The 15,848-nt window shown below is 34.2% G+C and overlaps 1 protein-coding gene and 1 long non-coding RNA gene across 2 annotated transcripts; both read left to right on the forward strand.

Annotated features, from left to right (window-relative positions):
* Positions 4,381–5,833, forward strand: LOC110266379. The gene is made up of 2 exons (XR_002353702.1): positions 4,381–4,861; positions 5,078–5,833. It is a non-coding gene; the product is annotated as an uncharacterized LOC110266379 (long non-coding RNA).
* LOC107616231 lies at positions 8,692–9,774 on the forward strand. The gene is made up of 2 exons (XM_016318217.2): positions 8,692–9,383; positions 9,488–9,774. Exons 1-2 carry the CDS (start codon positions 8,718–8,720, stop codon positions 9,551–9,553), a joined length of 732 nt encoding a protein of 243 aa, XP_016173703.1. The 5' UTR covers positions 8,692–8,717; the 3' UTR covers positions 9,554–9,774.

A 15,848-nucleotide genomic window follows, 5' to 3' on the forward strand; every position in this document is an offset into this window, starting at 1 on the left:
TCTTATTACTACTACACGTCTGATGGTTTAATTATTGTTATAATATAGGATTAATATTAAGATTGTTATTATTAGAATACGTGTGATAATAAATAAAAGTAAAGTATCGTTTTTGTCTTTAACATTTGGGGTAAGTTTTAAAGTTGTCTCTAACATTTCAATTGTCCTATTTAAGTTCCTAACGTTTCAAAATTGACTCAATGTTGTCCTGCCGTTAAAAATCCGTTAACAGAATTGACGGCAGGAAAAAAATGAGACGATTTTGAAACATTATGGACTTAAATAGGACAAAAATGTTGGGGACAAAAACGATACATAGAAATAAATTTTAATTTTATCTTTCAATATATAATATCAATTTTTTACTATACATAGTATTCAATTATTTTTTAATTACATCTAAGTAAATTACACTTAATCATATTACTTTCATTCTAAATAAATTAATTTTTTATAATTTTACTCTTAAAGATTTTTAGTTATCATGAAATGTTTGTAGAATGACTAGTATATAAACTTGCGAAAAAAAACATAATATATATACAATAAAATATAAATTATACCTTTTGTCTCTAATATATCAAAATTCTTTAAAATCATAAAAAAATAAATTTATTTAAAATAAAAGTAATGTAATTAAGTGTAATTTACTTAGATGTAATTAAAAAAAAATTGAATACTATGTACAGTAAAAAATTGATATTATTAAAAGATAAAATTAAATTAAAATTTATTTTTATATATCGTTTTTGTCCCCAACGTTTTCGTCCTATTTAAGTCCTTAACGTTTCAAAATCGTCTCAATTTTGTTCTGCCGTCATTTCTGTTAACGAATCCCTAACGGCAGGACAACATTGAGTCAATTTTGAAATGTTAGGAACTTAAATAGGACGATTGAAACGTTAGGGACAACTTTGAGACTTACCACAAATGATGGGGACAAAAACGATACTTTACTCATAAATTAATTAGTATAAATTGTTCAAGGTTGCGAAAACTGAACCGGTCAATGAACCGGTGAGGCAACTGGTTTACTGGTTCAGTGGTTCGACCGGAATTCAACCGTGGTTCAACTGGTTTAATTAAATATTAAGTAAAATTATTAAAAATTTAATATATAATTTTAAATATTTAAATTCAATGAATTGTAAGCTAATAAAATTCAAAATTTTACTATTTCACAATAAATTATCTATAATTTACCATTAAAAGTTTACAAAGAATTTCAAACATCAAAATCTATAATTAAAGAAAAACAATGACGTTTTAAGTCAAAAAATTTTAATATGAAAATAATTTTAGAGATATACTTCAACATGAGACTAAAAGGTATTATACCTCAAAATTTGATATTAGTAATTTTCTTAAAAAATTTATTAATAAGGTTTGGTTAACTAATGTATACTAGTTAAACATAGACAAAATTACAACTACACAATTATAAGAACTCATAACACTGAACCAAAAATTAGAGAGATAAACACCGTGGATACAATTTGTTCTTAATGCATAATATAATTTCTTTCTACAATGAAACTAGAAGCACTAATACTGGATAGGTTAAGATGCTCAATAAAAACATTAATAGGGATAATATATTCATATTAATTAACACAAAGTCTCTCTATTATTTAGATATAAATGGTACCAATGAAAATAAAAAATAGGCAAATCAATACAGGAGCATATCTGCGAATGCCATGATTGATTGAATTGGGTGAGAAATTTGTCATGGCTTAAGAAGCTGATCTGAATCCAAAATTCTGAAATCCAAATTACAAATTACATACAAAATCCAAAATCCAGAATCCAACCTTTAGAATGATTAATTTATATAATTCAGAATTCATATAATTAACTCTTTGAGATTGCTCCATCTTCAATGTACAACAAAAAAACTAAAATCAGCAAAATAATCAACAAACTCCACCATAAAACTAAAATCATCAAACTCCACAATAAAATCAGGAAACTTCACAGCAAAATTATGAACAAATTAACTCGGTAAACTTCACAGTAAAACTAAAATCAGCAAACTCCACTATAAAATCAACAAACTCCACAGAGAAATATGAATAAAATTAATTCAGCAAACTAATTAACTATTATCACAGAAAATTATGAACAAAATTAACTATTATCAGAAGGAGCTCAAACAGCGGAGAAAGGAGACACAACGGCGAAGAGGAAGGGGAGTGCTTACCAGCAGCGAAGAGGAAGGGGAGTGACAGCGGCGACAGAAGAGACGGCGACACCGGCGAATACAGAGAAAGAGCTCGAACAGAGGAGATAGAGAAGATGCGGTGGCTGTGGGGCCTGTGGGGCTGTGGTGGCTACGGGGCTGCAGGGATGCAGTGGCTGTGGAGGTTGCGGTGGCTGCGGGTTCCGGGGCTGGGGGGTACGCCGCTAGGGTTCTTTTCTTCGTTTTTCTTTGAATTTTCAGAGAGAAGAGATGAGTGGGACTGGGGGCTGGGGGGACTGGGCATCGGGTAGCTATTTAGGTTTTTTTTTTTTTTAAAGGGGTCAAAATGGCGCCGTTTTGGAGGGAGTCACTAAACCAAAAAACCTTTAAAAACCGGTCGGTTCTACCGGTTCAACGGTTAACTGTCGGTTCAATCAGTTTTTTGACCGGTTTTTTGCCAAACGATTTTTGAGGTCGACCGAACCATCCTGATGACCGATTTTCGGTTGAACTAGCCGGTCCGGTTTGATTTTCAGAACTATGAAATTGTTAGTAATAAATAATTTTTTAGTAGGAAAAATGTTTATTATTAAGCTTTTGTACGATAGTAAAATAAATATTATGAATTAAAAATTATTGAATTAATTATTTTTGTTATAAGTTTAATATAAATATTTAATAAAGGGTTAATGATTGATTTATTATTGTATGTTTGTTGTTAGAATAGAATAGAATAGAATAGTTATTTGAGTATTAGTATATAATATAATAGTTATTTGTATAAAGTATTGTTATTATTATTATTATTATTTTTATTGATTGTGGATATGTTTTACTGGTTATTTGACAATGAAAATTTTATTCTGTTAAATTTAATTTATTAACTAATTAATATTATGTTTGTGTTTATGGTTCTAGAATGTTGCAATGTGACCACTACATGCCGTCGGATTGGTACAATCCAATAGTGGAGGGGTATTTACGGGACACCGGCTTTTATCATGTTTCACAGATTGGAGTTGTCCAATGTCAGTCGCTATTGGTTAATGCTCTGATCGAGAGATGGTGCCCTGAAACCCACACATTCTATTTTTCGGTTGGTGAGTGTGCCGTGACGTTGGAGGACGTGGCGTTAATTCTTGGTCTTCCGACGAATGGTCTGCCAGTTACAGGACCAACACTCAGTAGTTCTGAGGCATTAGAGGGTGAATGCTTAGATCAGTTTGACGTTACACCTAAGAAAACAGACTGTAGGGGACGTTTCATCAAGTTGACGTGGTTTCGAGGATTGAAAGATCGTTTAGTGTTGGTTGTTGATATTCAGATTCAGAGGTACGTGAAGTGCCACATAATGCTATTGTTTGGGACCGTCGTGTTTGGAGATAAGTCTGGGCCAGGGGTGCACTGGAAGTTTCTGCCGTTACTCCGTAACTTTGCCGGGATCATACAGTTCAGTTGGGGATCGGCATGCCTGACACATCTGTATAGAGCGTTGTGTAGGACAATTCGTGTTGACTGTAAGGAGATTGATGGACCGCTGACACTTTTGCTTACTTGGGCTTGGATCCGTCTACCATTCATTGTACCGATTCCTGGCAATCCTCGAATCTCTCCGATTGCTTGCTAAATGCTTTGAAATAGTGTATTTTAAATTGCATTGATAAATGTAAATTAACGAATTGAATGATGTCAGCTGGCGTAACTGGGAGCGTGAGAATCGGCCTTACAGATTTCATACCCTTGCTCACTTTAGGAGAGAATTGGATGGTCTGCAAGAAGGACATGTTTGTTGTAATAAATAAGTAGTTGTTTTCGTTTAGCCGTATTATTATTCAGTGTGTAATCGTCGTTTACTTGCATAATGTGTGCAGTTTGTTTGGGAGGCTTATGCAATTGGCCGGATCGATCCATACGTGATTCCTCCTGACATCCATCAGCATTCGGCTATTTGGAGTGCCACAGTTCCGCTTATATCTTTTGAATGCATTGAGTGGCATGCATCTAATAGACTGAGGAGGCAATTTGGCTTGACTCAAGGCGTTCCTCATCAAGAGCGGGATATAGGTGAAGCACATGGCGAAGTTCTGACAGGTTCGAAGCTTCCCAACCTCCGAAAATTGACTCTACTGCCTTCTCTTTTGCCAACCATGCTTTGCGATAACTTATGGTGTAGTTAAACTCAATGTTCTGAAAACCGGGAACCGGCAATGAAAACGGTCCGGTCCACCTCTAATAACCGCCCATTTGAAAACCGTTTCAAAACCGTCAAACCGGTCGAAAACCGGCCGGTTGGACCGAACCGGTAACCGGCCGGTTCTCTGTAAACGGTATCGTTTTGATTATTTTCAAAAAAAAAAAAAGAAAGAAAAAGCGTTACCTTTACAGCTTTACTCACTCCCCCCTTCCCCACCACACCCCCCAATTTGTGAATCCCTCTGAACTTTGAAGCAAAGTTAAATCACCAAACCAAAACCCTAGGTCCTCCCTGCAACTGTTCTGCCGCAGTGCTGCCGCCGTCCATGTTGTTGGCGCTGTCTGTGGCCAGGCCCTCTCTTGTAGCTCGGCCTCCTCCTTCCCCCTGTCCTCCATCCGTCCTCCATGGCTTCTCTGTTTTGTTGGCTTGGAGCAGCTCGCCACTCACCGTCGTCTCCCCGGTCGCCGTCCGTGACTCCGTCGATGGTTACTGTTATTGCTTTCACTTTTTTTATTCTTGTTCGTGTCTCTGTCTTCTCTCCCCAAGGCCTTTGTTTGCTGATTTTTAATGTGAAATTGTGAAATTGCTAATTTTTGCTGATTTTGTGCTGTTGCTCTTTCTTTAATTGCTGAAATATTTGTTAAAATTTTCTTGCTGCTGCTAAAAATGAAAATCAAATCATTATTGAAATTTTTGTTTAGGGATTAGGGATTACTTGTTGCTGTTTTGTAATGTTTTTTGCTGAATGCTAAAATTGAAAATCAAAGGGTAGTACAAATCAGGACACAATGAAACCGGCACAACATGGATTCATCCCTTTTGTCCTCATCAGAATGCATAACATGTTGCATGTGCATAGTGTTTATAGTCCTCTAACCTGAGTGCCTAGCTTTGGCACTAGTTCCCTAAATAGAGTATTTGGTCATTAATTTGTATGTGTGGAATTCGAGCCACCTTGTGCCACTCCTTCCCACTATTTGGTTTAAGTCTTGGAGTCAGCAAAGGGCATTCTTGGACATAAAGTTGATTAAGGGTGGAAGGAAGTTCTTCATCAGGCAAGAAATAAAGGATGTCACAGCAATGAATTTCAAGTATATGAAGAGCATTCAGATATTGGAACCTCTGTAGTTTAGCTTCTTGAGACACTTCAATGTGCTTATGCGCAGTGAGCTTATATTGGGAGGAAGTATCATGTCCTCTGGAAATGAATCCACCATCGGCATGATTTCTGAATCAAAATCCCAACTCTCTCAGCAAATTGAATCGAATTAACCAGACATTCCTCTTCTTTTTCTTTTAGTTGATTCTTAATTTTTCCAATAGATGTAACTTTCTGAATCAAGTGGATCAGATCATGTAGCTTTTTTTATTTGGGATATTTTAGGAGACGCATTAGAAGAGCTATTTTGTATTATGTTTGCTATAATAATATTCACATGTTGTGTATGCTTGTGATTGTTCGGTGTTTACATTTTCTTTCCAAATCACTTGCTGTGATTGTTCTTTGATGTAAGGCTTTGAATTTGTGTGTGTGAGAATATGTGATAATGTTGAATGCAGTTGCATCTAACAGGAGTTCTTGGAGTATCTCAACTTTTGGTCCTTTATAATTTATTTATTATTTTATTTTAAAACGGTTTTTCCGGTTAGACTACCGGTTAAACCGGTTGAACCACTAAACCAGTGAACCAGTGATTAAAGCGGTTTGATGACCGGTCCGATTTTCAAAACCTTGGTTAAACTTTGACTGTACTTTCGCAATCACTGATTTCACCTTTATAGACGGGTCAACTTCTACCAATAGCTTTATTGCTTCTGCAATTGTGTTGGAATCCAGCTTCGAATGATCTTGAGAAATGGTGGCCCTAGTACAGGTGTGACTACCATTGTACCTCCTTATCTCCCAACAATACTTTCTGGACATTTTGCTCAACCTGATCAGCCAATCACATCCTGCGCTGTACTGGGTGCATTTAGCATAGAATGTCGTCGGTTCTGACTCATGCACCCGATAATCTACACCTCTGCGGATAGTATAATCTTTCATTGCCTTAATTACTGCCTCCCTAGAACTGAATTCCATTCTCACGGTAAATTCACCATCTGGCATAACGGGAAGCTCTGCTGCAATCACATCACAAATTTTATAGTTGTCAGAACTAATAATCTAATAAACTAATAATCACAGAACAATAGAAAACACAGTTGTCAAAACCGAACCGGTGATCAAACCGGTCAGGTCACTGGGTCATGGGTCACTGGTTCAACCGGTGGATCATCAGTTGAACCGATTAATCTGGTCCTTTGTAAATAAAAAATAAAACATAGTAAACATTTTCACTAACATTTTAAAAATATCTAGCTATTCTAAAATAATATGAAATAGGAATAATAAGTATTTTGTTAATTTTACCGAGATTGACCGGTTTTAACCGGTTCACTCTGGATTTGACCGGTTTGCACCGACCGTTCCGGTCCGATTTTAATAACAGTGACGGAAAATACTAAATTTCTCAGCATACATGTTTACTTAATAATTAAATATTAAACAATTACTAATTATATTTTATATTTTGCCTATTTACCGTTGTCTTAAATATTTGTTCCTAAACTCAAAACCTATGCACAAATTATAGTTTAACAAATCTTAATTTAAAATGATGGCGTACCTGTATTTACATATTGAGGAAACTCCGGTACATGCATGGCCTCCAAATCCAACGACCGCATGAAACTCAGCTCCACAAACGGCTGCTGGTTTGCTAGTGCATTTGCCACATCCGCCACATCTGCCACCATAGCATCGTCAGCTTAATCTTTGTCTACATCCGGATTAACGACCTCGTAGTTTCTTTCAAACTCTTCCTCACTATCTCTGTTGTAATCTTCCAATTCAATATCTCGATCCGCTGCAGATTGCTCGAACTTGATATATAGTTCGATGAACGATATTCGCGACCGACTTTTAAGATACACTGAAAACATTTCTTACATGCTCGCTTCATCGGTCACGTATTTAGTTTGAAATTGCACAAACCACCAAAGACAGATATAGGATATCTGTACAAAATACACAATACTCTCCTGGATATTTGAGAATCCATCTTCTCACAAATTACACCTTTCAATTCTTTATTGACAGTGTGAAAGGAATTATAATATCTAATGAATTTTCACACACAAATTTCACTCCTTCAGATGTTTGTAACAATATTTGGCCATGATAATACACTTTTAATCTCACTCTATCATCCATGATAATGGAGATGAAGAGAAAGAGAGAGGAGAGCTTCGGAGATTTGGAGCTCGGAAGAAGAAGAAGATGAAGTTGGCTACTCAGCGTTGGGTTTATACATATATTAAACTCAAATCGGACCGTTCGACCGCTTTCATGGTCGTTCGAATTTTTTTAAACAATAAAATCGGACCGTCCGATTAGTGAACGGCCATCGCAAAAAAAAGGCAACCCAGAAATCGCTGGGTCCGATTTCATGGCCTGCAAGATTTTTTTCAATCCAACAAAGAAATCGCTGGATCCGATTTTCTTGGGCAAAAAAAAAAAATTTAAACGTTAAGCATGAAATCGATGGGTCTGATTTTCATGCACTGTCCTCCATGAACCATAAATCGAACGGTCCGATTTGTATCCCCTTTCAACTGCAATAAATCAAATCGTCCAATTTCTCTCCTGCACCTGAACGCCGTCACACTAGTGTAAAATTCTTCGTAGTTCCATAACTTAGCATTATACCAAATTTAGTGTCATATAAAAAAAATTAGCCTGTTTAATTTAAACAACAAAAAAATAAAAAATAAACTAAGTTGGTTGGAAATGAAATTTCGAAACTAGAGCAGAGAAACCATATGACAGGAAATGATTATCCTATTCTCTAGTATCTTGTACTTCGAATCTTGATAAGACAATTCTCTCATCAATACAATAACCTTTGGATAACTGCAAGCCTTCTCTTCTATTCAACATCACTTACAAATGAATGCATATCCCAACTCTCNNNNAAATTCAGAATTTAAAATTTTTAAAATTAATATATATATATATATATATATATAAATACTTTAATTATTTTTTATAATAAAAATATTATAATTATTTTTTATAAAAGAATATTAATTTAGATTGATTTAAAATTTAATTTATTAATTTTTTAGTTAAATTGATTTAATTTTAATAAAAATAATACAGTTTAATTGATTATAATATATTTTAAATTTTAATTATTAAAAAATATTTAAAAAATAAAAAGACGTTTTTGACCTTTTACCTTAGTATCTCCCGTATATAAACCCTGGTTTCCTTTATCATTCACATTCACCCTCAGAATGACGACTAATTCCACCACTAATACTAGTAATATGAGTTTGAAGCTTCTGATAGACTCAAAGAATAAGAAAGTGCTATTTGCAGAAGCCTCTAAAGATGTGGTGGACTTCCTCTTCACCTTGCTTCAGTTGCCCCTTGCTACCGTCATCAAGCTTTTAAACAAGGAAGTCGTGGTTGGTTGCTTGGGAAATCTTTATTCGAGCGTTGAAAACCTCAACCATGTTTACTGGCAACCAAACCTATCTAAGGATCTTATCCTTAATCCAACCATTCTTACCTCTTCACCTGCTATCTCCGGCCTCCTCCCTTCATCAGCTGCTATAAGCGACTCCAAGATAACTCCAAAGCTCTACACGTGCTCCAACAGTTTCGGTCACGGTTGCGGTAGCAGCAGTGTAACAAGTGCGTACAATTCTAGTTGTGCCGCGTGCCGTACTGGTCGTATGTCTACGCAAGTCAACTATATCAAGGGTGAAGCCCCGGCCACGGCGGCATCTAATGACAGCAATAATGGGTTTGTGAAAGAAGTAATAACTTACATGATCATGGATGATCTTCTCATTCAGCCCATGTCAACCATATCTGGCCTCACCATGCTTAATCAGTTCAATGTCAAGGATGTTGGTGTCTTGAAAGAAACCGTTGTTCAACTTGGCATGGAAGAGGTATCTCTCTTACACTCATCTCATTTCAACCTATTCCAACTTTAAATTATATATATATACTGCTATGTATCTATTCTTTTTCTTTCTGTATTAATGTGTTACAGGGCTTAAAGCTACTCAAGGCATCCATAGAGTCCCAGATGGCCCTCACAACCGTTTTCTTAGCTTGATGCATTTCGGATCTTAAGCATTTAAATTATATTTTGTTTCCTTTGATTTTTGTTGCCTTTGCTTAAAATTGATGTTAAGACTGCGTTTCTTTGTTTTAGGATGTATGTGTTTGCCTTTTATTATTTATGCAGCTTTACGTTTAATTTGATGAATTTTGAATGGTTGATGAGATCTTTTGTAGTTCCCCTTAATACTTTATAATCATATTTATTTTACGTCATTTATTTTGAATAATTATTGTATTAACCCCAAAACTCTGAAAATATGAAAGCATAACCCATGATTTTTTTTTTCGGTCATACATACACATCTCGCACACACTATCCTAGCAATTACACTGTGATTTGAACTTGGTATGGCTTCATTTGAGGCAAACATCTTTATTATCACTACTTAGCAAAGTTGTTTTGTGTATTGGGCCAAAGTAATAAATCCAATAAATCTTACTAATGGACTGAGTTCACATAACATCCAACAAAGTAGCATATTCTTACTAATTTTATCCCATATGTTACCAACAGTATTTCTATCAATTTTTGTCAATTCTTATTTATAACTGTATTTAATAGAAGTGTTTTTGTGGATGTGTTTAATAAAAATGTCTTTTTTATAGCTGTGTTTAATAAAAGTGTCTTTATAAATATATTTTCTGAATGTGTCTCTTTATATATGTGTTTAAAATATAATAATTAATTATTGTTGATAATAAATTGGCAGATAATATATGTTGGTACCCGATACTTTTCCAAGATTTAAATGTCATCATCTTCCGTCGAGTGAATATTTATTTTAATTTTTGAACATCTTTCAATGAATCAAGTATTTTTCAACCATTTGAAATTTGATCCAAAAGGAGAGAGATATTAATTAATCTAACGTTTGTGGTAGTTGATGTCTTGATGACTAATCTTGTTGAGAAACAAGTTAGAAATAATTGTGCAAAAGTAGCGGAGTAACAAAAGTCCTCCATTGATAGCAAGAGGTATAAATTTAGTGATAATTCTAGCTAAACTAAATTTTTTTAATGAAATAAAAAATAAAATCAAACATTCAAAGTAATAAATTTTAAATACACTCAAATTTTTTATAATATTAAATTAAATAATATATATTTTCAACTCAAAAACAAAAAAAATATACGTTTAATATAAATTTTTTGTAATCAAAAGAAAGTGATAAATAAATTTGGTGCACAAAACAAATATAAAGAAGATCAAAACTCTATTGTAAGAGTTCTTAATGGTGGAGATTGATAACTCACATCAAGATTCTCTAATTACAGTGCCTTACAAATTTTAATTATAATATCCTTTCCCTTACAAATCAATGCATAATCTAACTCTCATTTACCCTCCATCTCATCACAGAAAAACAGAAAAAAACTGTTGTTGGATCATGGCAACATCCACATCCACAAAAGAGAGCATGAAGTAGGTTAGTTCTTTCTTTTAATTCATGCAACTAAGTGTACTATATAAAAGGTATCTGCATTGTAAAGTAATGAGATTCTCATTCATTCTCTATTCATTAATTGATAATCATTCACTAAATTTTTCATACTCATTTCATCATCGTTGTACTGTGTCTGCATAATGCTTTTGCATTAGCTCAATCATATCAAGATTCTTTCATGGTATCATGAGCTAAGTATTACGATCCATGACTTTGATTATTCCAGTTTTATCATTAGCTCTACATGTCATAAATGCAAATTAGCTTGCAGATCATTTAATTCCAGAAAAAATTCCACAACAGTTTGAAGATGATGCAGCCAAAGCGTCGGGGACAGAATCTGAAACATACAAGCAATGGAAGATTAAAGATGGCTACCTTATGACTTGTTACTTTCTTTAACTGATTCAAGCTTCAAGAACCGTATGCTAGATTGTGGTTTTGCACACTAAGTTTAGTTCAAGATTGTTTCTCTAAAATCTCCAAGATCAAAGTTCAACAATTGAAGGTACAACTCAAATCCATCAAGAAGAAAGGTACATCTGCTGCTGAGAACTTGAACAAAATCAGAAAGGTTGTAGATTCTTTAGCTGCAATAGGTTACACTTTGTCTTTAGAAGACCACATCACTGCCAGAACTGATGGACTTTCTGAAGAATATGCTATTTACATCTCTTCTGTCATGACCAAATCAGACACTATTACACTAATTGAGGCAGAAGCACTCTTACTGGCTCATGAGGACATGTTTGAAAGATTTAGAAAACCAGATTTTGGATCATGTTAAGCAAATTTCACTCAAGCTCCATCACAATTTGGTCGTGCATCACCAAGAACAAATTCTAATGGAAGAAGAGGTAGAGGGGGAAGGTTCTATAAAGGTGGAAGATTTAATAATATGGATTCAAGACCAGTTTGCCAACTCTGTGGAAGGACAGGCCATATTGTTTTTAATTGCTTTCATATATTCGATCAAAATTTCCAGCAACCTTCCACTAACATGCTTCAATCACAACACAATGGCAATTTGGCTCCCTGACACACCTAGAGCTTACCTTGCCACTCCATGATTGATTTCAGATCCTTCGTGGCTCCCTGACAGATGCAAGTCACCATGTTACATATGATCCAAGCAACTTCATTGCTGCCTCTGAATATAACGGGCTGAATAGATCATGCTAGGTAATGGTATAGGTACTTCTATAGCACATTCTGGTTACTCTTATTTGGTGAATCTTGATACTCAACAAAAAATTCTTCTCCATCAGCTTTTACATTCTCATGACATTGCTCAAAATTTAGTAAGTGTTCAAAAGTTTTGTGCTGACAATAACTGTTTCTTTGAATTCCATGCTAACATTTGCTTTGTCAAAATCCAGGCTACCAAAGAGATTCTTTTTCAAGGAACTCCTAAAAAAGGCATACATGAGTTTAATAGAGTTGCTGTCTCAAGATTACCTAGACACAAAGATCAATTTGTTTTAAATTTCCTTCATGTACAACCTAAAGTTTTTACTGCCTCTCTTGATTCTTACACTTTATGGCACAATAGACTTGGACATTGTGCACCCAAAATTATTCATTCTGTATTGAAAATATGTAATGTCAATTTACCATCTACTATCAATAAAAAAAGTGTTTGTGAATTCTGTTGCATGGCTAAGATGCACCATTTGCCTTTTAATCTTGATTCATTTAACTTTCATGCTCCTCTTGACATGGTGTATTCTGATTTATGGGGACCAGCCCCTATTACATCATATAATGGATTTAACTATGTCTCTTTTGTAGATGGCTATACCCGTTATACATGCATTTATCTTTTACACTCTAAATTTCAAACCTTTAGTGCCTTCTTACAGTTTAAAGCAATGATTAAAAAGCATACAGGTTTCAAGATCAAAACCTTCCAAACTGATCATGGAAGGGAGTTTCTTTCAAAGCCCTTCACCCAATATCTTACTGAGCATGAAATTACTCATAGATTTTCATGTCCATACACGCATCAACAAAACAGTTGTGTTGAAAGAAAGCATCGCCATGTTACTGAAACTGGTCTTGCTATGTTAGCTAAGGCTTCTCTTCCCTTAGTTCATTGGAATGATACCTTCCTCTCAGCCACCTTCATCATTAATCGTTTGCCCTCTATTACTACTGAAAACATCTCTCTATATGAAAGACTGCATCACCACAAACCAGATTACTCCTTTCTAAGAGTATTTGGTTGTGCTTGCTACCCATGTCTCAAGCCTTATTCTCAAAACAAGTTTGATTTTAAATCAGAATTATCAGTATTTCTTGGGTATATGCATCCAATCACAAAGGCTATCACTAAATCAGAAAAAATCATCGTTACTCGTCATGTTAAATTTGATGAGACCAAATTCCCTTATTCCACTCTTTTTGCTAATGCTCCTCCTAACACCCCTTCCCCACAATTCCCTCACACCAATCTTACATTTCTTTTTCTCAATACTACTCTACCCTGCAATGTTAAATTACCTCAAACCCCATCAACTACACCCTCTACACAAGCCTCTACTTATCCTTTTACTCCCATCACCACTAATATATCTCCTTCAATTGATATTGAATCTGTTCTTTACACACACACTTCACTCAAAAGTCGTATTCCTCTAAACACTGTTAATACATCTCAGCCTCCTTCTACTTTGCATCCGGTTAATATACCTATATCTGGTCTTGAAATTCAATTTGACATTGCTCCACCCACTCCTGTATGCAATCAAGAGCCAAAGCTGGCATCTCTAAATCACGTGTTCTTGCTGCCAATGCTGTACCTACCATTGATTTAACTCAAAATATTCCTACAAATATTAACCAAGACTTACAATCACCCCATTGGCATAGTGTTAGGCAAGAAGAGTTGAGAATTGTTATAATTATTGACAAGGTTTTTGCACCTGTGATCAAACCCTCCACAATTAGAATTGTTTTAACTATTGCTTTGAAATTTGATTGGCAAATTCGCCAATTCGACTTTAATAATGCGTTCTTGAATGGTGATCTTAATGAATTGATGTTTATGAAGCAGCCCCAGATTTTCAATAAGGTAATAATGATTAGGTTTGCCAATTGCACAAATCCTTATATGGATTAAGACAAGTTTGATAAATTGTCCTCTACTCTAGCTACTTTTGGTTTCAAGAAAACAAGGTTAGATCATTCTTTATTTGTTAAACATAATGTTGCTGTTACTATGTTTATATATTTTGGTGTATGTAGATGACATTTTGATAACTGGAAATGATTCAATTGCCGTCCAGGATACTTAACTCAATATATTAGTGACCTTAAAATGGTTGGCATGATTGATTCTAAAGGAGTCTCTACTCCAATGATTACTAGTGTTAAACTATCTAAACATAGGAATGATTTCTTCGACAATCCCACCCTATATAGATCTATAGTTGGTTCCCTCCAATATGTCACTTTAACTCGCCCAGAGATTTTATTTTCTATTAATAAATTAAAGTATGCCAATATATGCAACAGCCTCTAACATCTCATTGAAAATGTGTTAAACGAATATTGAGGTACTTGACTGGCACAATGGATCAGGGACTGATATTTCATTCTAGCACTGATTTATTGAATGGGTATAAAGGCTTGCCTGAGGCGGATTCCCAACTAATATTGTGATAACATGAGTGCTGTTTTATTAGCAGCCAATTCAATTCTTCACAGCAGGACAAAACACTTTGAGCTGAATCTGCATTTCGTTCGAAAAAGAATAAATCAAAGACTTTTAAATGTTGTTCATATTGGTTCAGTTGATAAAATAGCAGATATTTTTACCAAAGTTCTTTCCATTAATCTCTTTAATAGATGCAAGTTCAAACTTAAAGTGACTTTTAAATTTTTGAATTTGGATCCTCTAAATTTTAAATTTGTACTTTAGAAGATAAAGTGTGATCTTCTACCTTTGAATGTTTTTCTCTCATATTTATTCTTAATCCCACCTATAAAATAAATGGTGAGAGATCACACTTTACTCTCTAAAGTGAAATTCAAATTTTAGAGAATCCAAATCCCTAAAATCCTATTAAATTTTTGGGGAATAATAGAGTCAAAGAAATAAATAGTGAAAAGGAAGTTAGCTAATAAATAAAAATTTTGTTATTCTGTTGAAAACAAAATTTGTTAGAATAGGTTAATTCTCTCTTTTAATTAATGCAATTAAGTGTATTATATAAAAGGGATCTACATTGTAAAATAATGAAATTCTCATTCATTCTTTATTCATCAATTAATAATCATTCAATAAATTTTTCATACTCATTTTATCATCGTTGTACTGTGTCTAATGTTTTTGCATTAGCTTAATCATATGAAGATTCTTTCATATGGTTATTGTTGTTTATTCTTTTTAAACCAAAGTATTTTTGTTAAACAGGGCTTAAGGCTACTGAAGGCCTCTCTGCAGTCAAGGATGGCGTTGACAAGCGTGTTCCTCTAGAATATATAGATATATATTCAAGTAGTGTATAGTAGTTTCATCTACGAGCCTCCTCGCAGTTTCTAATCTCTATTTTGTGCGTGCATTAATGTTTCAAGGATATGGATATGTATGTATTTATGTTTAGGTTTGCTTTACCGATTTTATTAGAGGGATAATAATTTTTGTGAATAATAAATTTTAAAATTAGTCTAATAAAATAAAAAAATATTTTATTCTTAAATTAATCTTTAAATTTTAACATTAGGATAATTATTGACACACCTAATGAATTGAACATTCACTTATTATTAATTATGTATAAGTAAGCTGAATCAAAAGGAATAATCATCCATGTAGGGAATTAAGACAAGACGACTCCC

The sequence above is a fragment of the Arachis ipaensis genome, chromosome B09, assembly GCF_000816755.2.
Source record: "Arachis ipaensis cultivar K30076 chromosome B09, Araip1.1, whole genome shotgun sequence".
Taxonomy (NCBI): Eukaryota; Viridiplantae; Streptophyta; class Magnoliopsida; order Fabales; family Fabaceae; genus Arachis; species Arachis ipaensis.